Source organism: Hyaena hyaena, unplaced genomic scaffold, assembly GCF_003009895.1.
Source record: "Hyaena hyaena isolate Hyena2069 unplaced genomic scaffold, ASM300989v1 scaffold_73, whole genome shotgun sequence".
Taxonomy (NCBI): domain Eukaryota; kingdom Metazoa; phylum Chordata; class Mammalia; order Carnivora; family Hyaenidae; genus Hyaena; species Hyaena hyaena.
In genome coordinates this window covers 188,016-215,964 of record NW_024080705.1, presented here as the reverse complement: position 1 = coordinate 215,964, position 27,949 = coordinate 188,016, and the positions used below count along the sequence as shown (strand labels likewise).

At 53.0% G+C, this 27,949-nt stretch overlaps 1 protein-coding gene and 1 long non-coding RNA gene across 11 annotated transcripts; one reads left to right on the top strand and one right to left on the bottom strand.

The window, feature by feature from the left end:
- Nucleotides 1-2,058: 2,058 nt before the first annotated feature.
- Nucleotides 2,059-15,981, bottom strand: TBATA (thymus, brain and testes associated). 7 transcript variants are annotated; one of them, XM_039233292.1, is made up of 13 exons: nucleotides 15,880-15,981; nucleotides 15,289-15,337; nucleotides 13,966-14,119; nucleotides 12,424-12,653; nucleotides 10,296-10,451; nucleotides 9,379-9,458; nucleotides 7,506-7,685; nucleotides 6,661-6,721; nucleotides 6,281-6,426; nucleotides 5,585-5,666; nucleotides 4,658-4,802; nucleotides 3,139-3,191; nucleotides 2,059-2,278 (listed from the first exon to the last, which is right to left on the bottom strand). In XM_039233292.1, the coding sequence occupies exons 3-13, from the start codon at nucleotides 14,010-14,012 to the stop codon at nucleotides 2,193-2,195; spliced, it is 1,266 nt and encodes a 421-aa protein (XP_039089223.1). In that variant the 5' UTR covers nucleotides 14,013-14,119; nucleotides 15,289-15,337; nucleotides 15,880-15,981; the 3' UTR covers nucleotides 2,059-2,192. The 7 variants fall into 7 exon arrangements, with proteins under 7 accessions (XP_039089223.1, XP_039089227.1, XP_039089225.1 ...); XM_039233296.1 differs by having other exon boundaries at nucleotides 7,506-7,682; XM_039233294.1 differs by having other exon boundaries at nucleotides 13,966-14,051.
- A 111-nt stretch (nucleotides 15,982-16,092) lies between these two features.
- LOC120232511 lies at nucleotides 16,093-23,301 on the top strand. Of its 4 annotated transcripts, XR_005528584.1 has the most exons (5): nucleotides 16,093-16,491; nucleotides 21,812-22,060; nucleotides 22,370-22,529; nucleotides 22,894-22,974; nucleotides 23,111-23,226. It is a non-coding gene; the product is annotated as an uncharacterized LOC120232511 (long non-coding RNA). The 4 variants fall into 4 exon arrangements; XR_005528583.1 differs by lacking the exons at nucleotides 21,812-22,060; nucleotides 23,111-23,226 and adding an exon at nucleotides 23,235-23,301; XR_005528582.1 differs by lacking the exon at nucleotides 21,812-22,060 and having other exon boundaries at nucleotides 22,899-22,974.
- The last annotated feature ends 4,648 nt before the right edge of the window (nucleotides 23,302-27,949 follow it).

The following is a 27,949-nucleotide window of genomic DNA, read 5'->3' as shown; positions in this document are numbered from 1 at the left end:
AGGAAGATCTGTTTGCCGTCTCCCCTCCAAAGATGTGGGTGAGAAGCCTGGCCCAGAACACCCTGTCTTTTAAGCACAGTGACAATGGGTGCAAAGGCCAGGCAGCGATACAAGCACTTTGCAGGGAGTTGCGGAAGCGAAATAAATAAATAAGTCTCAACGACCAACTAAGCATCCCCGGAGAGAGGTATACTCTCTGGAATAAGACGATGACAAGAATCTGCAGAGGCAAATATTAACCTCTCGGCAGTACTTCCCGAACAGTTAAAGGGGAGGCAGGAGGCTTACTGAAAGAGCCAGGTGTTTTGTGCCAACAAGTATGATTTATTCTGGAAGCAGATATCGTCTAGGATATTTTACAGGTGGATTGTTAAAAATTCTTCCCAAGGGAGGAGGGAGAGCCTGTCATAACTAAGATTGCCAAGGGGCAAGGAAGGGCCCTATTCCATGAACAGGCCTCTAGGTCAGCCTGTTGATGGGGCTGGAGAGTCTGGGCATAGGGCCTGGGGGCAAGCTGAACTACTGCATCGGCAAAACTATTAGATGAGAGAAAATTCGTACACATGCCACAACATGGGTGAGCCTTGAGGATATCGTACTGTGTGAAATGAGCCAGCGACACAAGAGGACAAATGCTTTGTGACTCCGCTGATATGAGGTACCTAGAGCAGTCCAGTTCATAGGTGGTGGCTGGGGGCAGGAGGGGGGATGTGGAGCTAGTGTTTCATGGGGCACAGATATTGAGTTCTGCAAGGTGGAGAGGGTTCTGCAGACAGATGGTTGGTGATGATTGTGCAACGCGAGTGCACTTAACCGTCACCCAACTGTACACTTGCAATGTGGTTAAAGTGGTAAGTGTTATGCCCTGTGGATATTACCAAGATTTTAAAAAATGGGAAACACTGCAAATAAGATGAATGTGGGCTTTCTGGAGGCAACCTCGTGGCAGGGGTGCAGACAAGGGAGGACAAAGACAGCAAGACGGCATAGTTAGAAAAGATCCTGCCGCCAGGGGAACGTCCGCAGTGGGAAAGGGGATTTTAAAAAGGCAAGGCGATTTCATATTGGCGTGAGGCTGTTGGCTGGGTCCACAGCAAATCTCCATCCAGCCCCTGATCTGGACCAAAGCCTGCAGCAATGCCAAGTTTTGTGTGAATGGGGTATTTGAGAAAAACCCCAAGGATGCAACCCGTCCGAGTTGCTGTGAGGTGGAGTCAAGTCGTGTTGCCAGAATAGGATGGAGCTGTGATCCATGGACCCAATTCAATGGAAGTAGGAGCTCTGATCCACAGGCGATCATTACACTGTAGCTCCTTAATGCCTCCCATATCTCCACGCCTGGCTTTCCAGGGAATCTGCAGAAATCTCAAGGAGCACGCTGGACTTCCCAGAGGATCAAAGGCCATATTCTCTAGGTCATAAGGGACAGGAAAACCCCAGCTGGGTCACAATTAGGTCATGTCTCCTCCTTGATCTTGCCAACCACCATTTTTGCTAATGCTTATGCTTCTGGGATTGCAGCCACAGACTTTGGTGAGGCTCTAAGGCGGTAGAGCGTAGCGGGGAAGAGCGGGGGTTCCTGAGCCAGACATGCTGGACTTGGGTCCTGGCTCCGCTACTTACAGTGTGGATTTGGACAAATCGTTTGAGCCCCAATTTATTCATCTAGAAAACGGGAGTGATGATATTAATAGTGAACCTCACAGAGTTTTTGGGAGAATCAAATATGGTGCCGCATATAAAATGTGCTCACACAGTGTTCACCACGATCTCTTGTCTAGATCCCCGCCCCCACACAGCCTGGTCGAACTCAACGGTTGGGACTGATGGAGGTATTGGTATTACTTTATGGAGGGCTGTGGGTTCTTGGCCTCTATGCTAACCTACCCAGAGCACTGTATGTCTTGGCTCGGGAAGGACAGAGCCTCTTTCTTGGGCCACCTTTCAGCTCTCAGGAACATAGAACATGGTGAGCCCCTCATGAGTGATTCTACTTGGCCTTTCTTCCAGGGAGTGGGGCGCAGACCTACTACTGAGAGTAGGCATGGAATTGTCCTCTTAAAGGGAAGGCAGATTTTTAATAGGCTCCTTGTGATAGCAAAGTCGGGGTTGCTGTTGCGGTGGTATGGTTGGGAGCAACCTTGAACCTGGGGGCTGCTCTTGAACGGGGCAGGTAGAGCAGCTTGCACTCCTCAGCATTCTGCCTTTGGCTTTGACGGTTCCTCTGTTGCGTTCTGGCTTGAATGCATTCGGAGGACCTGGGCTTTCCCAATATACTCTGGGAGGAGGGAAGACATCGATCAGGAGACGACAAGGAGGGGGACAGGTCCCGACTTGGGAGCTGCCCTGGAGACCCAGGTGGACTTCTTCTCCAGGCAGATGTGGGTCAAGCCCAGCTTCTGCTCTGGGCTCTGCTGGTGACCCGGGAGGAGCCGAGTCCCTTCTCTGAGCTTCACCACCGCCTCTTCTGTCTACATCCAGGGAGCAAACACCCAGGGAGTGCCTTCTCTGTGCCAAACGCTCAGCCGGGCACGTAGGGCCCCTTACAGTCTAGTGGGGGAGAATCGCAGATGCGCTGGGGCTTTGTCCTCTACATGAGACCGCAGGCCAGCCCTGCCCACCTGTCCCATCTCCTTCCTTACCACTGTCCTGCACCACAAGGCCCCGGCCACCCTGGCCTGCTTGTGCCTGCTTGTGCTTTCATGCACACACCAGGCAGGTGAGGGCCCTACTTCTGGGCTCTCCCTAGACCCACATAGGGCTGGATCCTGCCTGTCGTTCAGCCCAAGGAGTCCTCTTCCCACCCAGTGGGTCCTTCTTCCTGTCTCTGATTTTACCCTGCTTTATTTTCCAGTGGCACCCATCCCCCTGGGGGGGGTTATTTGTTGTCTGCGCTCCTCATGAGGCTAGAAGCTCATAGCAGCAGGAATTTGTCTAGACTCTTCCCCAAAGCCTGGAGCACCACTGCTAAGCAAGCTCTCTCAAATGAATGAGTGAATCGATGAATGGATGGAATGGGCAGCTTCCTAGGACAGGGACTTACCTCTGGGGTTCTTGACTCCCCCCGTACCTGAGGAATACACAGCCAGGGTGGGGCTCAGGGAGCCCCCCAGGATGATCTTCTGCACGGAATCTTACCGGGTTTGTCGCCTTTGGGTAGAGGCAGTGTCTTCGTCCTCTTCAAGGATTGGCTATAACCGACACAAAGACAAGTCTGGGAATGCGAGGAGTGAAGGGTGGGCAGGGCGGGGAGGGGAGTGCTCCGGGGAGATGCAAGAGCTGCCCTTCCTGGGGAACCCCAAAGCATCTGTCCCTGGCTGGCACCATGCAAGCGGGACCCCGACAGACAACTCTGACTCCATTGCCTGCTGTGGCCACAAGGAACCAAGGCCCTTCTGCCCCAGGAGAGGTAAGGGAGGCCCCCGCACCAGCCTGCACCAGCCCTCACTTGGCCCCTGCTTCCTCGCAGAGGGGAAGCCTTCCCCTGTGAGTGGAGAAACCAGAGCTTCAGCTGCCCTGATGGGGGACTTCAGCTTTGCACTGAAGCAAAGCTTTTTACGCACCCAGTGTAATTTTCCTGCCTAGGGCTCTGGGAGAGGGGTTTTTGAGAGGTGAAACTGAGGCCTCAGATGGGCAGTGGCTTGCCCAAGGTCATAGTGAAGACTGCCTTCCTCCTGTGCTCCCCCTTGTCTCTCAAAGTGGAAAAGAGCACCCTGTTCCGGGCCAGAGCAAGAACCCAGGCCTTCAGGTTAATGAGCACAAGCACCTGCGTCCTCCCCTCCCCCCGCCCATGCTGCAAGCACCCCACACTTATCCCCTAGAGTGAGCACGTTCCTGCCTCCCCTTCCTGGCTGCCCCTGCAAATGCTACTTATCCCAGTAGTGTTTCCCAACCTCGATCAGAAAAGCTCCGGAGATCTGTCAAAATAACGCGTCCCTGGATATTCCTCCCCAACCTGCTGTGTTAGAATCTCTAGGAACTGACATTTTTAACAAGGTCTCTGGCAAATCTGCGTGCTGCCGGGCTCAGAAGTTAGACCAGCCAGAGGCTGAATCCCAGCTCTTCTGCTGACCCACCGGGTGACTTTGGGCAGCCATTCAACTGTTCCCGAGCCTTAGGTCTCTGATGTGTAAAGTGGAGGTGACACTGCCTCCGTGGGTGGCTGTAGGGACCACAAACATGCAGACTGTCTGGTGGTGCCAGGCAAGCACTGTGTGCACCCACTATTGCTAGCTCCGTTGCTGACACCCAGGCCCTACTCACCGGCTTGGCGAGAGCCTCCCTAATCTTCCCTTTCCCTATCTCCTCCAGCCATCCAAGGCACTTAACACCGGCATTAAGGTATTTCTGCTGGCCTGTGTCAGCTTTCCTTCTCAAAGGCCAAGAGCTTCTGGAGGGGTAGATGTGGCTTCTCCAGGCCCGTCGTGTTTAAAGTGGACACAGGTCACCCCCTGGGCATCCCCCACAGCCAGCTGCCGAAGTCTGGTCTGGCACGGGCCGGACTGGAGGGTCCCTGAGGAAGGGCCTGGGTGTCTTCCGCCTGCACCGGCTCTGGCAGCCCAGGCCGTGGCCAGCACCAGGATCCCTTTTCTGGACCACCCCTGGCCTCACCTGGGAGGACCATTCTGGGGACCGCAGTGAGGGGTGCGAAGCCCACCTGCAGGGCGGCTGCTGCCTCTCTCGAGATGGCTCTTGTCCTTCCTGGAGCTGATCCAGAGGTTTTTCTACCGGTATGGAGTCTAGGGACTGAGGAAGGAGCTGTGCCACCGCTGTCTGCAGGAGCCCCAGGGCCAAATCTTTCTCTGTAAGCACAGCCAGGGGGCGCGGTCCTCAGAGGCTATGCCCACCCTGTCCTGTCCCCACGAGGCACAGGCTGGAAGCGGGGCCTCCAGCTCCCCTGCCCAGCCTGGCTCTGCCTCTAGGTCCCCTCTTCTCTCGTGGCTCCTGTGCTCGTGCAGCCCTCCCCCCCCTCCTTCTCCCACGACTCGTTCACATGCGTATAACTTGTTCTTGGCCCCCTCTGGCCTGCCCACCAGCCCACCTGTCTCTGGCCCTCTCTGGAAAGCCCACCGGGGTTCTGCCTCCTCCCCTGCCTCCTGCCCCTCCCCCTCCCTGCCTCTCAGCCATCACTCCTCAACCTCCTGCCCTGATAACCCTTCCAGCCACAGTCCCAGCGTGTGTGTGCACATTATTCACGTGTTCACGAGCAGGTGCCTGTGTGCTTATGTGCACGTGTTGCGTCTGTGTGTGTGTGTGTGTTCCCACGGTGGTGGGTGAGTGGATGTGTCTGCTGGGTATATCTATGGACTTCTCCCTTCCAGGTACTGAGGACGGTGGTCAGCACAGAGGCGCCTCAGCCTCCGAGAAGCAGGGTCGTGGCGATCCTGCAGAGGGGGGAGGAGGAGGAGGGAGGAGGGCGCTGCGCAGCTCGAAAAGGTTCTTTTGGGGCTCCAGAAAAGGAGAGGCGGCCCAGGCAGAAGGCCCTGGGGAGGAGCCGAATGACACCCAAGTCCTGCAGAACCAGAGAACAAGGCCCCCGGCAGCCTTCACTTCCAGAAAGACCTGGGCACGGCTGCGTCCTCACCCTTTGGGGGCGCGTGCAGTAGCCAGTGCTGGATAGCGCTCAAGGAATCTGTCTGCAGGATTTGACAGAGGAGCTCCAGGATCTGTGGGCAAAAGGACAGACCCTGGGTCAGTGTGCCCGGGGGACATGTTCTAGCCAGCAGCACAGACCTCCCCCCTCCCACAGCCACGTGCTTGGCTAACATGGTCCCCGCAACGGTCCCTGCCCTCACAATGATGCTCTTCCCCGTGACTTTGCACTTTATGGAGGGCTTTCTCTCCCACCAGTCCTGGAGGGAGATTCTTAACCTCCTCACTGGACAGGTGAGGAATCTGAGGGCTTGAAAGGACACCCAGCGGGGAGAGTGTGGCAGAACGCAGCCTCGGAATCAGGTATGTGGACCCGTCATTCGTAAACCCTGCGTGGGCTGATTGTACCCCAAAGTCCCTCTACTGAGGAGGCAAAGGCAGAGCCGGCCAGTGAGCTTGCCAGAAACACACCGAATCTTTGGTGTGGGGGTTTCAGGGCCCACACAGGCCTCCCCACCCTGGAGTTCCCAGGGTCTGGAGATGCTAGCAAAGAGGCGGGGTGATCCCAGAGGGCGGGCTCAGGGCCGGGGCCGGCTGATTCTGCAGGTGGCCCGGTGTGGGGCTCCATCCCTCCGAGCAGCGTGCACGCCTCGCTCTCAGCCGTTTCCTGGGCCTCTGGCATCTTTACCACTTCGGGGCCCTCTTTCCCTTGTGTCCTCCAGTCAAGTGTCATCAAGGGAAGATCCAGGTCTGTGTCAGATGAGCTAGGGGGGCCGCTGTGGCTATGGTCGGCCGGAGCTGGGGCCCTCGGTGGGAGGTGGAGCCCCTGCAGTCCTGGGAAAGTGGGGCCCCCTCAGTGCTTGCCGGTCAGTCTTCCCAGACCTGAAGGGGCCCCCGTCAGTCCCCGGCAGGTCTGCCTCATCCTTGGCGGTGTGGGAACCAGGCCAAGGCTCTTCCCAGACCTGTGCCTGCTAGGCTTCCCCCTTCTCCCCAGATACCCATCTGCTGTAGTGAACCCCACCCTGGGTCTGCCCCTGGGCCCTTCTCCGTTCTCCGCATCTGACTTACCTGCCCTGGGCCCCCTCCCCACAGGACCTGAGAACCTAATTCCAGGCAAGATGAGGCCGCCCTATGGTGGAGAAAGTACTGTTCTAGTCCCAGCTCTGCTGCTCCCTCTCTGGGGACCTGGGCCGCAGACTGTTACCTGGCAGGGCCTTAGCCTCCCCATCCGTGGAATGGGGATCCCGGGCCCTGTCTGCTCTATCCACCTCACGGGACTCTTGTAAGTTTCCAAAGAGACAGGGGAGGGCGCCGAGATGCTGGCTCAATGTCTACCCTTTCCTGGAGAATCCGCATGCAATTCTCAAAGGGACCATCAGATCGCCTTGGCCCAGCCGACTCAGTCCTGCACTCACCCCAGGCCTCGATGGGGACACTTGCAGTCGGAGGCAGTGGGTTTGTGCTTCCGTGGTTCAGACCAAAATCCCAGGGCGTGGGCTGGAGACACGCCCACCAGGACCCTGCTCTCCTTGTGTATGTCACTCCCTCCCTGAACTCCTCCAGCGCCATGGCTGGAGCAACCCCTCGGGACAACATGTTCCTTCCCACTCCCAGCTGGGGTGGATTCTGGAACTAAAGCCCCGAGGAGGAAGGCCTTCCATGATGGGGGAAGGCTCACACAGAAACCTGGAGGCAGCCGGGGAGGGGGTCCAGGCTCCTGACTCCCAGGTCTGGAGTTTCCGGGGCTCACAGCCTCAGGTACAAGTATCTCTGGGAGAGGCCACACTCGAATGCAGTTTGTAAGCATCCTGGCTGGGACTGCTGGGAGCCGGGGAGCAGCACCCACCACCTTCTCAGCCCTCAAGACGAGGCCTCGGTTGGGCCTGGAGCCCCCAGCCTTCCCAGGGCCTCACCAGCAGCTCCTGATCCTGCAGGGTGAAGGTCTCCACTCCCCCATCTTTGCCAGAAGGATAAATCCGTGGGCCCTGGCGGGAGTGGTGGCGGCGGCCAATGGCTTGGGTGGAAGTGGGGATGAGCCTCCCAGTCTCAGCTGAGTATTTTGCCCCCTGCTCCCGCTGAGCCTCCTCCTTCTGCTGGGAACAAAGTAGCCAGAGACTCCAGGCAGTGAGAGACAGAGAGAGACAGAGAGACAGGCTCAAGGAAGAAGCCAGAGCAGAAGAGAAGGAGGCCCCGTCACACCTGCAGGGCCCCATCCCTCCTCTCCTGGAATTCCAGCGTCACAGCTTTGCAAGGACCTGTGAAGATGGCCAGGCTAGCCCCAGGCTGTTCTAGACCCTTCTCCCCAGCCAGGAGCCCATCGGTTATAGCCAAAGCTCTTCCTCCTGAAACTTCTTGAATGCTGGAGGCCCTGGTGGTCCTCTGAGGTCCTCATAGGACTTCCTCCTCGGTAGACCCTCCCTGCCCAAACCCCCAGGCCCATCGTGGGTCAAGGCCCCCATCCCCTACCCGAACTCCTAGCTCCACTGCCCCAAGGTCTTTCCCCAGAGCTTGGCATCCTTTCGTTGCCCTGGGAAACCCTCCTGAGCCAGGCCTGCGGGTACAAGGCCTGGAACCTCCTACCCCTGCAATCCCAGTTGAGACTGGTAGTATCCTTCTTCCCATTTTATTTATTTAAAAAAAATTTTTTTTAATATTTCACTTATTTCTAGGAGAGAGAGAGACAGCATGAGCAGGGGAGGGTCAGAGAGAGAGGGAGTGACAGACTCTGAAACAGGCTCGAGGCTCTGAGCTGGCAGTCAGCACAGAGACCGACTCGGGGCTCGAACCCACGAACCGCGCGGTCATGACCTGAGCGAAAGTCGGACGCTTAACCAACTAAGCCACCCGGGCGCCCCCTTTCTTCCCATTTTAAAGGTAAGAAAAGTGAGACCTAGACAGCCTAGCCGAGTTGCAAGTGAGCTCTGCAGTGAGTTAGCTGCAAGGCAGGGATGAGAACTCTGCTGCCCCAGGCAAGGGCAGGGGGCGCCTGGGGAGCTCAGTTGGTTTGTTTCAACTCAGGTCATGATCTCACGGTTCATGAGATTGCATCCCATGTTGGGCTCTGCGCTGGTGGTGCAGAGCCTGCTTGGGATTCTCTTTCTCCCTTTCTCTCTGCCCCTTCCCCTTCCCCTCTCTCTCTTTCTCTCTCTCTCAAAATAAATAAACCTTAAAAAAAATAAAAGACAAGAGCTGGACAAGACTGTCCCCAAAGGCCAGATCTGTCCTAAGTCCAGTTCCAACTACCTTCACCTGCCTCCCAATTGCCTTACTGGATTACCAGCAAATAGCGTCCATGAGGTTACCCCATCTTGTTTGAAATCCTTCAGTGCGTCTCCACTCCTTAGGAGATCTGACGCTCCACTAAGTTGAGAAACTAAAAACAACTCTTCTTGCTCACATTCAAAGTCAGCCCCTTGCCACCTTCCCCCTGACAGGCTGTCCACTTGAGTTCCCTGGACTTCAGCCCCACTCTCTAAAGATGTCCTGCATTCCCCAGCTCCTGAGCCTATGAGCCGCGTGTCTCCCCTAGGAATGCCTCCCCTGTCAGGCTCTAAACATCCCACCTCTGTTATGAGCCCTTCTTGGATTTTTCCACCTGGCTACCATCTCTCATCTGAGCTCTGGCTGGGACCCTCCCCCTCCCGCCGGTGGTGTGCCGCCCCTTCTCTCGTGCCAACAGTGCGCCTCTCTACTGCCGTTAGGTGGGACCTACTTGGGAGAACATTTGTTACAAACGGACAGCCCCTTCGCATCCCTTCCCAGACAGCTCCTTCGTTCTGCACCCACCTTTTTGCTCTTGAGCTCACTTTCCTTGGTGAAGACGGCCACCCGAGAAGCCAGATTCTTCAATTCCTTCTTCCAGGCCTCTGGGACGAGGGGACAAGGCATTGCCAGCTGATACCTGGGGTCCTCCTCTTTGCCCTCCCTGTGGGACCCGGCGTGGGGAGGACTGTGGGGGGTGGGGTGGGAAGAGTCTGCTCGCTGCCCCAGGCTTCTGGCCTGTATCTTACAGGGAAAGAGCGGGAATCCCCAACCCCGGTAGGTGCGTGTGGGCACTACTGGGGGGCCGAAGTTGATATCCTAGGCTGTGGCCTCCCTGGGAGGTGCTGGAGATACTCGGCTACAGGGGCCGAGATGCATGGGGTTTAATCTAGCTTGGCCTCTTCTGGGAAGCGGAGGCCAGCACCGAGGCTGGCTCAGTTGCTGCGCTGTGCCGGTCACTCAGATATTGGACTGGTCCTGCCGAAGCCTCCCAAGCCTCTCTGTCCTGCACAGCTGTCCTGGTTCCTCCCCAGGGGCTCTCCCTGCCCCTCCCCCACCTGTGGGCTTTCCCTTTGCCCTTACAGAAGGGCCAGGCTGGGCAGGGCAGGGCAGAGGCCTCCAGGAAGCTTTTGCTCCAGCTCCACGTCTGGCTGGATGGCTCTGACTGGCTGGTGTCTGGACACACAAGCTCCTCAGTATTTCCTACATCATTCCTGTCTGTAGCTGGAAGTCACTGGTGCCCTAAGCCGCCTGTCCTCTGTGATAACTCCTCCTACACCTCACACCTGAGTAAGGACCACATTTCTGAGGACCTGGGCGGAGGGCTACAACGCAGATGCTGCTGCCTGAGGAAATGTGGAAAAATCTAGGGTGTCCCCCCGGACCCCACTGACCCAGGAGCACTGGTCCTTTCCTTCCCAGGCACCTGCCCAAGTACCCACCATAGGAAAGCCGAGGGTCCCGATTGGACTGCGGGTCTCCGATGGGGACAGAGATGGTGGGCATCCCCGTCAGGCAGCAGGATAAGAGTGTGGCTTGAGGCAAGGGGGCCAGAGAGAAGTTGTCTCTGACAACACAGACGGGCTTCCCGGTGAGATCTGCGAAGGGTTAGAGGCTGTGGGATGGAGGATCTGGGTGGCCCGCAGGAGCGCCGGGAGGCCAGGAGGCGGCGGGTGGGCAGGGGGAGCATGGCCACCACTTCTTCCAGTAACCACGAGCCCACAGACCACTGGAGCTGTGCGGGCCCCGCAGCCGCGGACACCTTACCCAGGAGAACACTGGGAACGGACGGTGATGGGCCGGGCCTGGGGTCACCCAGCAAGTCAGGCAGAGAAGAGATAGGAACCCAGTCTTCCTGGGACCCTAGTTCTGGGGTCCTTTTTATTTTCTATGACAGAACTAGAGGTAGGCACCTTAAAAAAGAGGACATGGGGGCGGGGCATGAAGCCACAGTCTGTGACTAGAGGTGCCTGGAGCCCTCAGATCGTAGGGAACAAGATTTAGCCACACTCTCTGGCTAAAACGCTTTGACATCTGTCAGCCTGTGCAGGACGGTCTGGAGGTGGTGGTGAGCCGTTTACACACGAGGATCCTTCTGGCTTAGGGTCTGTGTGACCGCATGTAGCCGTTACATAGGGAAGCTTTGAGGACCAGACCGGTTAGGACTCAGCATGCTGGCTTGCTCTCTCCTTCCTGAAACACTTTCCTTTTGGCCCCAGGGCTCCTCGCTCTCCTGGTCCCTCCTAACGTGCCGGCTGCTCCTCACCTCCTCTGTTCCTTCTCACCTATCTTCTCGCCTCCTCAGCCTCGGGGTCCCTGGGCTTCGTGCCCAAGCTCTCCTCTCCTGAATCCACACTCCTCTCCTGCATCACCCATGTAGGCCTGCGACTTCAAATGCCTTCCCTCCGTGAATGGCGGAGACGTTGAGATCTCTCGCCTGGACTCCAGGCCCTTCCACCCCCAAGCCTGAAAGTTACCTGGCATCTCACACCTCCCACATCCTGGACCCAATTCCCCACTCCTTCCCTGCCCTGCGCTGGCTTCAGGCTTTTTTGTCTGATTCCGGGTTTCTAGTCACTGAGGCCCAGCACCTGGGGGTCAGCCTTGACTCCCCTCTGCCCTTCCCGCTGATTTTTAACCAACCTGCAAATCTTGTTGACCGTTTCTCTGTGTCTCTCTAGAGCAGGGCCACTAACTCACCCACTGCTTTCTCCTTGGTCTACACCACCATCCAGACAGAGGCCAGGAGGTCCTGTCACTTCTTTGTCTTCCACCTTCCGATGGCTCCCACTGACTCAGCGAGATAAATGGTTTAATGGTAACTGGGGTGACCTCTAAGGCCCACATGATCCGGACCCCCCCCCATCTCTCTGGTGTAGCTCCCTTCTACCCCTCCTTACTCCGTTCCAGCCACACTGGCTTCCTTGCCGTTCCTCCAGCAGAATCAGGATACATGCCTCAGGGCCTTTGAACATGCTATCCCCCCTGGGACATTCTTCCCCCAGTATCCACATGGTTCGTGTCCTCTCTGCTTTAGTTCTTTGCTCAAATCCCGGGCTACTGATCAGGCTTCCTCCCCTCTAGAGCCTTGGCACTTACCACACCCCGCCACCTTATCTATTTCCTATTCTTCCCCGTCAGAGTCAGCTCCATGAGGGCAGGGACTGTCTTATCCTATGGTATCTCCAGGGCTTAAAATATGTGCCTGACCTGTAGTTCACACGGATAGATACTTGATGAATGGATGGCTAAGTGGGTGAATTGGCCTGAGTTAGAGAACAGAGTACAGTGCCGGGGCAGAACATGCGTCCCTTTCTCTGACTTGTAACATGGCAGAATCAGCAATGAGAGAATTCCTGTAGGACTACTCAGTCTGCCCTGGAAGTCTGCCCCACAGGTCAAGTCTTCACCTGACCAAGTGCTTGCCAGTGGCCAGGCAGCTCTGTGGCCCTGCCCAAATCCCCATCGTCTCTGGGCCCCAGCTCGGAAACAGGGGCTGGGGCCCTCCGTTCCCAGTTTTCAAGACCAGCCCATCACCTTCAGCCAGGCCCTGACATCCCCCAGGCCTACCTTGGATGTGGGTCACGCGTTGTGGGTGGGGGTGGTGCCGGGAGAAGAAGGAGTGGTGGCTGAGGCGGCCGAAGCGGTAGGCCGCAGGGGTTGGGGGCTTGGGGGTCCTCAGTGCCGCTTGGATCAGCTGAAACTCCACAATCCCCGGGATCATCAGTTCTTTCTGTGGCCTGCTGTTCCCGTGGCTCCGTGGCCGGTGCTTTAACTTCTTTTCAGGCTTCAGCTCAACCCTTGGATTGAAGGAGAAGGTCAAGGAGAAGCTAATGGAGCCTCCTGGCAGCGGCCCCCACCCACCCTCAGGGCTCAGTGCTTAGATGGAGTCTAGTCCTGAGACATGCTGAAATCGGTTTCCAGGATCTCGCTTCTACCCCCGTGGCACCCGAAGCCAGGCCTCCCCCCGTGTCCTTTCCCAACTGGTGCAATCCAGCCTCAGGGAGCCTTCTGTCTTCCTAAGCTGCTTTCTCAGGGAGCTAGGATCTACTTGAGAGAACTCAGATGAATCTCCCAAGATCTCAGCTTTCTCTCAGAAACCATCTCTAAAGCCAGAAAAAGAAGCACAGACCCACCTAGTCCTCCAAATACCTGGGATGGAGCACCTCCAGGGGCATGGGGCCGACGCAGCAAGGGCCTCTCCCCAAACCAACTGTTGGCAGCCCAGGGGAAGCCAGCTATATGCAGCGCCGCCCCCCCACCCCCGGCCCTGTACCCTCCAGGCAGACTTGGCCCAGAATCAGCGTCCAAGGGCCAAATCTGGAGTGGCAAGGCCAGACCACGCCAGCGAGTCCTTTGCGGTGGGGGCCCCTCCCAGGCGATGCGGAGCTGATGGGGGCAGAGCTGCGACGCCACAGGGAAGAGTCAAGCTCTGGCTTGGCTTCACTGGAGACAAGCTTCTCAGGTTGTCTGTCCTCCACCCTGCACCCCTTCCCTCTCCCAACGGTGCTGGGCCCTGCCTCTGAAGGAGGAGCTCAAGGTCAGTCCAGCAAGGATCCCCGGCTGGGAGCACCTGCCTGCATGCTGTCTGCACTCCCTTCTCCCGGTGGCCCTGGCTGGAGGGAGTCCCTCTGGAGAACAGATGGACTCTGGATATGCTAAGCAAGGCTCTCTGCCCCGGGACCCTCTGAGGACTTCGCTGACCAGGCCCCCGAGTTTTCCGTGCTGTCCTCCAGTGGCCTCTAAGGGATCTGGGACTTAAAGAAATAAAGCAAACCTTTTCTGAAAGGTGCAGTTACTTGGTCTCCCTTATCCCAACTGACAGAGGGAGTCACCTTTTAAAAAAAAAAAAAACCCAGGAATGCTTGCACTCGGTGCTTCTACCCCCTGCCACCAGGTCCTTTCCCTCCCCAGGGAGGGATCCCGCACATGACCTGTGCTAACTCAGCTCTGAGAACCCACGGGGGGCCGGGCTGATGGCAGCAGAGGGTGAGGAAGGACTACCTCTATTGGCCCCTCGGTCAGTTGAGTTCCCCCAGACCACGCTTGTCTCCCACCTTACCCTGCCCCCACCTCCCCTCTGGTCAGCAGGGTGGGCACCTGGGGTCCTACCTCATCAGTGGATGTTCAGCCAACTGGGTCTTCACCTCTGTAGCCATTGTGGACTTTCTAACAGTTACAGACCAGCGAGCTTAAGCCTAGTGTTGAAGGTAGATAACAGGAACTCTCACAGACGGGTGATTGGAGTTGTAAATCGGCACAGATACTTGGGGGAGAGAAATTGGCAGTAACTCATGAAACTGAATGCTTGCATGCTGTACCACTCAGCAATTCCTCTCCCAGACATTTACCCAGGTGAAGGGCAATGGGGCTATTTGTGAGACTATTCAGACAAACATTGTTCAAATCGGAAAACACCAAATGTCTAATGGCGGAAGAATGGACCAATGGGCTCTGCTCCATGTGGTCAGCTGAACATCATATCGCAATGAAAATGCACTACGGCTACACTGAACCACATAGGTGAATCTTACAAATAATTGCAAAGTTCAGGAAAGCAAGTCCCAGAAAACCTCATAGCCTGGGATCCCTTTTAAAAACAACATTTAAATGCATAAATGTGATAAAATAAGAGGGGAAAGGGCAGGAAAATGCTGAGTAATTCAGCTAGTGGCTATTTCTGAGGGAAGTCAGGGAGGGGGTAGGAAATGGGAGGGAAGTACATAAGATGGGTTAATGATATTCTAGTTCTTGGTTTGAGAGGCACATTTGCTGGTGCTCATGATAGTATGAAATGAACTAAATCAGTGGAGTGGATGAGAGAGGATAGTTGTTGAAGAATTGTGATCAGTCTAAATCTATAGATCTGAGTATAGCTATACAGACATACACATACATTTCCATATGTATAGATCTATCATCTATCTATCTATCTATCTATCTATCTATCTATCTATCATCTATCTCTCTATCTCTCTATCTCTCTCTCTATCTGTCTGTCTATCTATCTATCTATCTATCTATCATCTATCTCTCTATCTCTCTATCTCTCTCTCTATCTGTCTATCTATCTATCTATCTATCTATCTATCTATCTATCTATCATCTATTTATCTATCTCCAAAGTGCAGGGGTTGCAGGTGCTGAGGATGGGGTTGGAACGGGAAGTCAGCGCATTCTGAAAATGAACTCTCGGTCACAAGATCGGGACCCCAGAGATCCCCAGGGCCAACCCTTCTCCGGCTAGGGTGGAACTGGGGGGCAGCCCTGCCTGAGACTGCGAAAGGAGAGACTTGAGGTCTCCCAGCAAGGAGCCAGGGGTCCTGACTTGACGTCTCAAGATCTTTTCTCAAAGAGAAACACGGTTGGCAGAACGTCCTTCCAAGGAAGCCGAGGACACCCTCGATGGCGGGGGCTGGGCTCTAGAGCACTTACATGCTGCAGGCTTGAGCAGAGGCCATTTGGAAGCCCCAACCCCATCTGCCTACAGGAGAAAGGACTTGTTAGAACCGAGACTTTCGAATGCTTTTGACTGAGCTCTTAGTAAGAAACTCATTGTTCTGTCGTGACCCGATTCACGTGTGCACGTGCACACACTTTCGTGTACGTGAAACTGAAGCAAGAACGTCCTGAAGCAACACTCATCCTTGCTACAGCCGATGCACCGTGACATTTTCATCCTATCTCTTGTTTTCATTTTGCAAATGTTAGATGTGACCCATTAAATTTTATAAGCCACTAATAGGTCGCAACCCACAGCTGCTGTAGAAAGGTCAGCAGGGACTCCAGCAGGCCAGGCCGGCTTTTCCAGAGCGGGACAGCACGGGCCCCACTGCGTCCGCCTCTGCCCTCACTTCCCTCTCTGCCCAGGGCCCCAGCCAGCTGGGCCCAAGGGGTCTGAACACTCACACCAATCCTGAGTCCGAACGTCCCTTTCCTGTCTCCGCCAACCCCCCTCACCCCCACGCCGGTCCCCTGTCGGGCTGTAGTGTCCATTTCCACCCCTGGAGAGATCCGTGGACTCACCGAGGCAAGTGCCTGCTACAGCGTGTGGGCGAGAAGTCCCTGCTGCCTGAGCAGAAAGGAGCAAGAGAACACGTCACCAGGAAGGCTCGCTGGTTCTGTGGGCAAGCCTGTCCTGCTTTGTGACTACGCGAGCCGGTGGTTGCTAGGTTACTCCTTCCCCACAACTCCAGAACCACGCTCCCCAGGGCCCCTCTCCTCACCACCCAGGTCCTCTTACCCCTCCACGTTCCCTTCCCCCCGGCATTGTGTTTGCAGTGGGGGTCTGGGGAGGTGACGAGAGTCTGGGGCCAGCAGCGGGCACAGAGAGGGAAGCTGGCAAAGAGGGTTGATGGAGCTGGGTCCCTGCTTTGTCCGCCCCACCAGGTCTGATGCCACCGCAGCGGGCTCTGCCTCCGCACGTGCCGTTTCTGGGGATTGATTTGCAACCAGCTGACTCTTAGCCGGAGGGAAGGGGGCTGCCCAAGTGACCCAGAGCTTCCCTCCAGCCCTGCTCTAGGCAGCCCAGTTGGGTGGGAAGACTCTGGTCTTCATTTGGGCTGGGGTTTCGATCAGATTCTGTCAGATGTCCCACCTTGGGAGAGTCACCTGTGCTGCCAGTGACACAGAACGGTGGTAAGAAGGCTCGGTTTGAATACGCGTTCTGCTACTTCTCGGCTGTGTGACCTCCGACAGATTAGCTGATGTCTCTGACCCACGATTTCCCATATCTCGGAAATGGAGATGCTATTGACATGTACTCTCATGGGATTGTTGGGGAGACTGGGTGACTTAATGCATACTGCAGTGTTTCCAACAGTGCCAGGCACTAAGTAAGACCCCCTACTGATTTGCCTATAAGATGGGGTAGCCTCACCTACTCCCAGGATTCTTCTGAAGGACAAATGAGCTTAGGGAAGCAAGACATCTAGGCTTATGCCTGGCACATAAGAGATGCTCCAAAATGGTAGAAACAATACTCATTATGTCTTGACAGAGATAGGGTTTGTTGTTTTTTTTTTTTTTTTTGAGAAAGAAAGAGAGAAAACAGGTGCGCATGAGCAAGGGAGGGGCAGAGAGAGGGGCACAGAAGATCTGAAGCAGGCTCTGCACGGACAGTGGAGAGACCAGTGCAGGAGTTGAACTCACGAACTGTGAGATCATGGCCTGAGCCGAAGGCAAACGCTTAACCAACTGAGCCACCCAGGCGCCCTTAGAGACAGGATTTATAACTACATACAGGTATATAGGTGGGATGAGTCTTTAGTCTGAGAACTCCCTTGGGTAATTCACTCGATTGTTCTGAGGCTCAGTTTGGACACCTGTAAAATCTATCCCTTAGTCCCCATGGGTGTGATGAGATCAGACACTGTGTCAGGGGCAAACAGGTTCTGTAAACTAAGGGAAAGTGCCTGTGCCTGAGGCTGTGTCTTCTTCCTCCAAGGAAGAAAAGGAAGGAGGAAAGCTAGAGGCAAACCCAGGTTTTTCAAAAGTTCTGCCCCTCCCAGCTGAGGGTGGTGACCACTGTGGGGTAGTCCCTGATCTTGACCTTGCCCCAAATGTTTCTCCATCCATATAGGTCACAATGGTCTCCTTATAAGCATGGCTTTTCCTGGAGCCTGTCTCTGCAGGAATGAGGTGACCCCTTTGAAACCATTCTGCAAGCCCCCTCTTCCACGCTCCTGGAAATCCAGGCCACTATTACGATAAACGACACCGTTTAAAGAAAAAACTTCTTCCCTCCTGCCCAGCCCCTCCCTGCTACTGCCAGCACACTTGGGGGATTTCCCACTGTGGGAGCAGAGGCAGCAGCTGAGACCAAAGCCAGCCTTCCCCTTCCATCCCTTCCATTGTATTCTTCAGAACCAAACACCCGGCCTGCAGGCAGATCATAGCTGAAGGGAATACCTTAGGGAACTGAACGCCTTCAACATGGCTTTGTAAGATTGTTACCAAACTTGCCATTCCAACCCTTCTCAAGTCTTCTTTTTAGAGCGTCCAACACAGAAAGGTCTGTCTGCCTGGAAATGCTTTGAAGTTTAGCCCTCCTGCCCGGATGGCTCAGTTATAAGAGGAGCAATATCAACTTTTACAGAGCACCTGCTATGTGCCAGGCTCTGTGCTAATCCATTTAGATGGGTTCTCTCAGTCAGCCCCTTGGATCAGGACATTAATGATCAGAGAAGTCCTTAGTGACAAGTGTTACAAATATCTATACAGTTTCTAAAATTGCCATTGTGTTCTTCGTAGCTTCTATTTCTTTGCTAGAGCTTTCCATCCGGCCTCCTTTATTTTAAGTGTGTTTCTAAGTGCTTCTTGAAACAAATATTTTTTTTATCATGGCCGCTATAAAATCTTCATAAGGTAATTCTAACATCTCTGTCATTTCGGTGTTGGCTTCTTTGTATTTTCTGAGGGATTTCTCCAGAACATCTGCAATTTCAAGTTTGTAGCATAGGCCGTACCTTTGTATTATTCTAGGAGCAATGGTGATACCTGGTTTTTCATTCCTGATATTGGACTGGATTTGTTCTTTCTCTCTTTCTCTTTTGTTTTTCCTTGATCAATCCTGCCAAGGGTTATTATTTTTTGAGGTTGTTTTTTTCCCTAGAAATACACATTTTTTAAAATGTTTTTGGTCCTCTTAAACTTCTTCCACTTTCTTTGGGCCTAGTTCGTGTTCTTTTTGTAATTTCTTGACAGGGATACTTAAGTCATTGACCTTTGATTTCCTTCTAGTCAAACACATGCTACATTTAAGGCCGCAACAGTTGCATCCCACGCATTTTTCAAGTTTGCAGATGGATGCTTCCTTAGTTTGGCTTTAATGTGTATTTCCTGAGTCGGATGGAGCATCTTTTCCTATGCATAAGTGCTATTTGAGTACATTTTTTGTGATTTCTGTTCAGATCTTTTATCCACTTTTTCTGTTAGTCCTTCTTATGTGAATATATGCGTTTATATATTAGAGAGGTTATCCCTTTGTAACATAAGTAAGAAAACAGTTTTTTTTCTGGTTCACTATTTTTCTTTTGACGTGGCTTAGGCCTTGAACTCAGTTTTAGATCCCCCTCCTGCTGAGAGCCTTACTCACCTACTTTTGGAGTAATGCTCCATTTATCCCCATGTAAGGTTTGCAGAACAGAGGCCGCAAGTACATAGCCATTCCCCAGCTATGTGATCTCAGCTAAGTTTTGACAACCTCTAGGCCTCAGTTTCCTCTTCTGTAATGTAAGCATAATAATTCTGCCCTTTATGGGGCCGTTCAATGCATAAATAAGATAATGCATGTATAATCACTCGGCACAGTGCCTGGCCCACAGTGAAGACTTGAGGCATGGTATTTCTTTTTTAAATTATTGTTTACCCAAATCATGCAAACATTTCATGAATAGCTGCTATGCTACCCTGGTGCTATCCCCCATCGGTGTGGGCAAAAGTCCTATGATCACATGCCTCTTGGCTCACCTGCTGTGTCTTTTCTGTTTTGTCCATGGAGTTCTGGATTATGGCCAGTACCACTGGGCGCTTTGATGGCTGCCCCGAAAATGGAGAGCAGCCAGGCTCTTGGGGTACACCTGCCCTGGCATTGCCTGTTGCTGTTGTCCCCAAGCCTGTGTGACTAGCTTTCCAGTGGTCTTCTAGAGAAGAGGGAGGGAGAGAGGGGGCAAAACTGAGGACCACACACGGATCCCCTGGGATGATCCAAGTTACCTGGTTACCTGTCAGCTGAGCACGACTCACCGCTCTGGAGCTGACAGGTATAGACTGGCCGAGGCCAGCGCTCAGGGAGGTCACCCAACTGGAAGAGCAGGCATCACAGAAGAGAGAAGACCCCAGTCTTCTAGAGACGTCTAAGGTCACAGAGCCACACAAGCTTCCTACGTTCATCCCTTTGCAAGTGTCTCTCTGACTCCCACCCCAAGTTGTTCCCTCACACTCCCTTCTGACACCCAGTAATTCATTCAATGACGTATATTTCTTCTGCAAACCCGTGAGCTCCGCCAGATCGGAGGCCAAGTTCGCCTCGTTCACCAGCCCGCATCAGCCCCCGCTCTGCACATCGGTTACATGGGTGTGTTTGTTCTGTGCGATTTCATTGAGTTCTTGGTGCAATCCCTGGTGCGCAGTAAATACGAGTTGAATAAATGAATGGATGAATCATAGAGGATAAGGTAGTGATTCGGCCATTCACCCATTACAGACCCAAATCCTTGCTTCAAAATTCCTACCAAGTGTCTGCTAGAATTTGTCAATAAAATAGCTCTAGTAAAAAAAAAAAAAAAAAAAAAAAAATAGCTCTAGTGACAGTGAGCTCTCTACTGCTCAAAGCTCCCTGTTCATTTTGTGCAGTCCTGTGGGGCAGCGAAGCTCTTCTTAATATTGAGCTGAAATATATTTCCATGAGGCTTCCAGTTAGTATTCATTTTCTTCCCTTATGGTCTCATAAAGCAGGTCTAGGTCTTCTTTGTAATCACAACCCTTCAGACAATTGAAGTCAGTGGACACATCTACTTCTTGTCCAGGCTATTTATCAAATCATATACTAGATACATATTGAGGGCCTACACCATGGATGGTGTAGCATGCACAGATGAAAAGACATAATACTTGTCTCCAAGGGGTTACAGGTCTTGGGGGTGCCTGGGGGGCTCAGTCGGTTAGGCATCCATCTCTCGATTTCAAGCTCAGGTCATGATATCATAGTTGATGAGTTTGAACCCCTCACCTGGATCTGTGCTGACAGCACAGAGCCTGCCTGGGATTCTCTCTCACCCTCTCTCTCTGCCCATCCCCTGCTCATGCTCACACATGCACTTGCTCTCTCTCCCAAAATAAATACACTTTTAAAAAGGAGGGTACAGGTCTTGTGAGGAGTCAGGGAAATGAATATAGAATGTGATAAGTGCTGGGGACAGTGGAGACACAGGGAAGGAGAGCCCAAGCCCCCTAAGAGTCTTGGGGAAGACTCCACAGAGGAGTGGGTCATAGACTGTGTCCCAAGTAGACCAGGAAAGAGAGAAGCTCCAGGAAGAGGAGAGGATATGCAAAGGTCTGAGGATACAAGAGCCTATGGCATGTTGCAGGAATTCTAAGTAGTTCCCCACGGCTGAGGAGACCAGAAGTCCCAGATCAGGCAAGACAGTTCAGTTTACACCTGTTGTCCCAGAAAACTTACATGTCCTCGAGTCCCCAAAGTGTCCCAGGTGGGATGATAAGCTATATGGTCACTCTGTGTCTGGGAAATAAAGTCTTAGTGTGAGGTAGGAATGGGAGAGATGAAGGTGAAGAGAAGCAGAGGCTGATCATAAGGGGCCTTGTGGGCCAAGTTCAAGAAGAGCATTTTGTTCCCTGAGCTTTGTATGGTCCTTCCATATGACATCATCTTCTCCAGATGTAAGCTAAATCACAGATAGATCAGTACAGCTATTGATGGATGATTATTGCTACAGGCTGCCATTTATGGAAGCCTTACCGGGTACGTGCTTTCCACACAGCCTGGGCTCTGACCTCAGCAACCTCTGCTGACCATTGTTCATGCATATACTGTAACTGATTCTCTGCCTGGAGACCTTGGTTTTGACTTGTCTTCATGGCTGTAAGGTTGTGTCCTGAGACAACATTGGAAAATCCCCTCAGGGCTTTCTGTTCCCAGCTAAAAACTTCGTCAGGCTTCCCTGGAGGGGGATAGCTCTGGTGGAGAGTAGGTCTGTTAGTTATAAACAACTCGCTTTAAAGGACTGGAATGGTTTGTTTACTGGAGAATGTAAGAATATTAAAATGAAATGAGTTTAATTGGCGCTCCTGTGACTCAAGAACCAGGGAGACTTGAGTTTGGTGTTTGAAGGGCAGCCAATGGAAATAGTTTACATTTTTGCAATTCTTGAGATACATGCAGAATGGTTAGTAAGAGTGGGCATTTGAACTCTGTCCCAGTGAGTGGTTTCCTTTGCAGTGCCTCCTGCGACATTCGGAAGTGGCGAGTGCTGGGGTACATCCCCAAACAAAATGTAGCAGTCGCCTTAAGGATTAGCTTCAGGCTGCTTCTGCCTGCCAGGTAACGGTGGGCCCCAGGGGTACTGGGGGCTCCCCGTCTCCAACCATTGCCCTGACACATTCGCTCAGAGGGGACATGAGGTTACTGGGATTGGACAGGTCACCCTGCCCTTCCCATTCTCCCTGTGTCAACCCACCAAAGTTTGAAGTGAGTTTGGGAATCTCAGCGTATTAATTCGCTAGGGCTGTAACAAGGGACCAGAAACTGTGTGGCTCGAATGACAGAAAGTGTCTCCTGGTTCTGGAGACTAGAAATCTGAGCTCAAGCTGTCAGGAGCACTGGCTCCTTCTAAGTGCTGAGGAAGACTCCGTCCCGTGCCTCTCCCCTCTACTAGTTGTTTGCTGGCACTCTTTGGTGGTGTTCGGGCTGGAAAAGCATCAACTCAACCTCTGTCTTTATCTTTTCACGGCATTTTCCCTGTGTGCATGTCTGTGTCCAAATCTCTCCCTTCAGAAGGGCCTCTGTTATACTGGCTTAGGAGCCCACCTCACTCCGGTGTGACCTCATCTGTCCAAGCACCCATCTTCCCCAGACACAAGCTAACTCACAGATAGATCAGTATGTCTACTGATAGATGATCATGGCTATGGGCTGCCATTCATGGAAGACTTACCAGGTAAGTGCTTTGCACATAGCCTGGGCTCTGGCCCCGGCATCCTCTGCTGACTCTGGTTCTTCCCTAGAACCATCTCTAGTCTTTGCCTAGATGAACTCAGAAGCCTTGGAAGTAGTCTGCCCATTTGCACCTGCACCTAGCCATTCTCCTTAGCATGCAGAGGGACTGATTTAAGACCCAAATGTGATACAACCAGCCCCCTGATTAAAATGACTTCAATGGCTGCTAGCTGATATTTGTAGAAAGATCAAAACACTGCATCCTACAGACCCCTGTGGTCTCAGACAGGAAGCTGAACATTTGCACCCAGCCTCAGTTGCTTTCATTTAAAAAACAAGTGAATTTACAAGGCTTTGTTTCTTAGTATAGGTGCTGAACACGGCTGTCAACTCCCCGAAGATTCACGGAGCTTGACTCTGATTTGCGGACGTGTCTATCCATAAGGGTATATTTTGATTAAAAGACAGAACTTCAGAACATTGGAATAAGTTGCCCAAAGTTCTGGGAGTTCCTTTAAAGGCCTTTTAGATCTCTTGACAATTACCATACAACTACAGACTCTCTCTCTCTCTCTCTCTCAGGGGGTGGAAAGATGAAATTAACAAACCAGGGTGATTCAGCAGGTTACATCATGGTCACAAGACGATTTCTGGAAATTGCAGCAAGAAAATGACATGGTCCTACAGCTTTTTTTTTTTTTTTTAGCTCTTTTTGTCTGGAATTCATGCCATTTCCTGTTGCTGACGGAGAATAAAGAGCCATCTGTCTGTCTCCCCAGTGCCCAGAGGGGTCAGGAGTGTGTTTGGGTGTCAGCATTGGGTGCGTCATTTCTGCTCCAAGGAGGGCATCTTCTACAGAGCAACGGTCTTTCCGACAGAGCCTGGGTGAGCAGCGGGCTCCCACCAGCTCCCCTGGGTCTGCCGCAAGGAAAAGGGACTTCGGAATCGCTTGGGCCCCTGAGAAAACGGGAAAAGCTCTCCATACAAGGCTGAGGGCATCACTGGTAGCCTCTGAAGGTGGCTTCTTCGGGGCGGTGACAAGCCCTTTCACTGGGCTCTGTCTCTCGGGGTGCTGAAACTGTTCGCATTGTTTAACGGAAGGCACTGAAGCGGCCCTAGCAAGGGGAAGAAAGTACTGCCGGCTCCAGCAGGCTCCGAGGACACCACGATTTTAACATGGAAAGATTTCACCAAAAAATCTGGATTTATAACCTAGCTGGAAAAATGGAAACGTTGGGCCTATTCTACCGTTGTGTTTACAACTGTAACACCCATGCCCTGCGTTTCTGTTTCCCACACACAGCTCTTATTTTATTTATTTTCTTTGCATCGTCCTGGCACTTTCTACTGAACTCTTGTGGTTTACTTACTACATTTATTTGTCTGACTCCTTCCACTAGACATTAAGTCATACTAGGAAAGGGATCTTTGGTTTGTTCAATGATACAACCCCCCCTACACCGCACCCCCCCCCCCCCCCCGCCCCAGGATACTGCCACTTAGCATTTGAGTGAATGAATGAATGGATGAATGAGCCTGAGGCCGTCACTTCACCTGCTTGGGCCCCTGAAGGTGTGCTGTCCTTACTGACCTACGCAGGCCGCCGCCTCTCCCTCTCGTCCCTCTTCGTCTTGTCTCTCTGGCCACACTGGCCTTTCTGTCCCTGCCACTGGGCCTTGACACATACAGTGCCCTCGGCCAGAGCACTCTGCTTGTTCGTCTCTGTCTGGTTAACATGCTCACCCTGTGCGCTCGGCTCAAGCTTTCCTTGATCCCTCAGCCAGCTCAACTCCCCTGGGCATGGAGAAGGACTGCCCTTAGCTTTTAAAAAACTTACTAGAGAGGGACACCTGGGTGGCTCAGTTGGCGAAGCCTCCAACTTCAGCTCAGGTCACGATCTCTTGGTTTGTGGGTTGGAGCCCCGCATCAGACTCTGTGCTGTCAGCTCGGAGCCTGGAGCCTGCTTCAGATTCTGTGTCTCTGTCTCTCTCTGCTCCACCCTGCTCTCTCTCTCTCTCTCTCTCTCTCTCGTGCATGCGCTCAAAAAGAAATAAACATTATTTAAAAAAAAAACCTACTGGAGAAAATTATTTTAACTCCATTTTTAACCACCAAGGTTTTAATCTGCTGGTGGAGATGGATGTCTCCCCTCATCCGCTGACCCCGAGCTCAGCCTGGGGGTGAGTCAGTCTGGGAACTGGTTCTGCAGGGCCAGGAAAGGAGTAACCATGGGCCAATGTTCATAATTACCCCCTTAGTCCTCTGTTTACACGGGACTTATATCACCTGGACTTCTTCATTGCATCCTATCTGGGTCAACACTGGTGGGAGAGGAGGAGGGGGCATCCTGGCCACACTGCTCACCCTCAGCATGGGACTGAGACAGACACCAAATAGCTGTGTGATCCACGGCCCTTCCTGGGAACCTGGGCACAGAGAGGTGGAGTTCCACACAGAGGCTTCTGGGAACTAGAACCCAAGAGAGGCATAGAGAATTCTAGATGGCCAGAGTTGGAGTGCAGCTTCCCCTCCATGCCCAGTTTTGAGGTGAGGACACTGAGACCCAGAGAGGGGAAACGGTTTGCCCAAGGGCACCCAGCGCCTGAGTCCCAAAGCTGGCACAAGAACCCATACATTTCATCACATTTCCGGAGGCTGGGCTCCTGGAGATGGGATGTCAGGAATTCTAGGTTCAGCCTCCACTAGCTGTGGGACCGAGGCACAGAAACTGATGAGAATGGGTAGAACTTGGCAGCTCTTATCTGGGAGTGTTCAAAATACAGATGTCCGGGCCCCACCCCTCATTCACTGGGTCTGCAGGAAAGCCCTGATATGTGGATTTTGGAAAGGTTCTTGGAGATTCTGACGTGCAGTGCTACCTGGGAGGGCTGGGCCTGGTCAGTGCTCAAGTCCCTTCTAGCCTGACAGATACCTGGCCACAGATAATAAAATGAGGCTGGTGCTCAAGTGCGTTCCTATCCTCAGTCTACAGTACCAGGCCTCAGTGGGTCGGCTCCGCTTTCAAGGGTGCATCCTGCAAATTTACAAAGTTTTGCTTGTCACACGATGAGGTTAGCTCCCCTGGCATTCAGACATGGCAAGGGCAGCCCCTCGCAGTGAAGGATTGCCCCTGAGTCCTACACATCTTTTTAACATTTTGCCAGAATGTTCATGTAGGTAAAAGATCAGATCGTGGTCACATGAGCCAAAAACCCAATCTCACTTTCATATGAGAAGTAGATTTCCTTGAAAGCATGTTTTTATTAGGGGCGCCTGGGTGACTTGGTCAACTGAACATCCAACTTTTGATTTCACCTCACAGTTCATGAGATCAAGCCCCATGTTGGGTTCTGCACTGACAGCATGGAGCCTGCTTGGGATTCTCTCTTTCCGTCTCTCTCTGCCCCTCCCCTGCTCCTGCATGCCCCCCACCTCACCCATGCTCTCTCTCCCCCCCCTCCAGCTCCCCCCAAAACCCCATGGTTTTCTTATAGACGCTTCCTGGAGCGCAGCCACCATGTGGAAAATTGCATGTGAGTTGTGTTACCTTGCCTGGAACTTTACAACTCATAATCTACCATTCTGGAAAATCACATCACCCGCGGCACTGCTGCTGACATAGTACTTGAGTAATTGAGTCCCTGGGACACCACAACATACTGGTGTGCCTTCCCGTTTACAACGATTGTAGGTAGTGGTACAAAGATTCCTGACTTAGCCCTTTTTTCAAATGTCAGCTATAAAGGAAAAGGGACCACGATATTCAAATAATTATTGTTTTCTCTTAAAAAAACCTACCTATCCATTGTGAGTTCATGTCTCTGCCAGCCTCATGTATGATTTTACAATCCCGGCTTTCACTTTTAAAATTAGGTCACTGTATTGCTTTGTGAAAAAATTATATGCGTAGGTAGGTACACCCTCTGTTTATAACAAATATATTTTGTAACTCCCGTACACAGAGAGTGTTGGGTCTGGTTGATTTGAAACATACTGATCTACCAACAACACAATAGATCTGAGGCTCCTGGACAAGCCTTGAAAAGGCCTAGGGTGCCCTGTGGGGTAAGGGGCACTTTAGAAAGACTGACCAACTGTGAGGATCAGGTCTTGGTGGGGAAGGAGACCGAGAGGGACAAGGTAAGGGGCTGGGTGTGGTGTAGCCAGCCACAGAGTCCAGATTGGAATCTTAACTGAACACATCCTAGACAAGCATGGCTTGGATTAAACCAATGTTCTTGAGTCTCTCCTGTGGGTCTGGGCCTGTGTTGGGTACACATGTCCATCTCCCTGAGGCACCACCACAGGCCTGGGGTAGATGCTGTTATTAACCCTTGTTTGAGGACCGAGGAAGCCCAGGCTTGGAACAGCTTGTCCAAGGCCAAGTAGTAATCTCTGGGTGGAAGCCAGGCTGCCTGCCTTCAAAGCTATTCCGTCACCACAGCCCCAGCTGGTTTCCTTCTCCCCGAGGAAGTTTGTATTTATTTGGTTTCTGATAAGCAGTCACTCTGGTTTTGATGCTCTGCTAGGGGTGATCAGGCCTCCAAGACAGCAGTGGGTGACTTCCTGAGGAAAAGTGGGCTTCCTTGGGAAGTGACTCTGGTTTCTCAGGGCTCAGCCACTCCGACATTTGGCTGAATTGGCACCTATGACACGTACCTCAGTGACCCCGCTGTACCCTGAAGTCTGTCCCAGGGCGGCAACCTCTGGGCATGTGCTCCCGGCCTTGGGTGTTTCCATGTCTGGCTGGCCCTGAGCCCTCCTTCTTCCCCAGGCCACTTCTGTTTGTGCTGGCCGGTTCCGCTGGGTCACCCCAACCTGCTGCTGTCGGTCGGTTTGCCACCTCTCCTTGGGGAGGGCATTTTGGACTCCATGAGCAGAGGTCCTGAAGGGGCCCTTTCTGTGGGTCGTTCCTTTCCAGGAGGGGTTTAGAAGCCACCAGGACATCTGCCCACAGCCCTGCCTTGAGGTGAGCATCCACAGAAGGTCCCCAGTTGGGAGGGGAGGTGTCAGGGGCAGGCATGGAGGCATGGGTAAGCTGTTCCTGCTTTTTGAGAGTGGGGTGTGTGTCCTCATGGATGGGAGGAGGGCTGTCAGTAACTTGGCCATGGATAGCTGTCATTTTAAGCAGAACCAGATTTGCTGGCATGAATTGTTTTTTTTTTTTTTTTTTTTTTTTTACAAATAGTTTATTGTCAAATTAGTTTCTACATAACACTCAGTGCTCATCCCCAAAGTGCCCTCCTTCATGCCCTTCCCCCCCTCCCCCCCACATCCATCAGTCCTCAGTTTTTGTCAGCATTCAAGAGTCTCTCATGGTTTGCCTCTCTCCCTTTCCCCCACCATTTCCGCCCTTCTTCTCCCCCTTGGTCCTCCGTCAAGTTCCTCCTAATCCTCCTATACGTGCAAACATATGGTATT

Excerpts from the sequence above, each read along its gene's own strand:
- TBATA (XM_039233292.1), bottom strand. The coding sequence starts at position 14,012 with ATGGCTACAGAGGTGAAGACCCAGTTGGCTGAACATCCACTGATGAG. Across the intron at positions 10,452-12,423 it reads ACGCGTGACCCACATCCAAG|ATCTCACCGGGAAGCCCGTC; the intron begins GTAGGCCTGGGG and ends AACCCTTCGCAG. Across the intron at positions 7,686-9,378 it reads GTGAGCTCAAGAGCAAAAAG|CAGAAGGAGGAGGCTCAGCG; the intron begins GTGGGTGCAGAA and ends CTTTGTTCCCAG.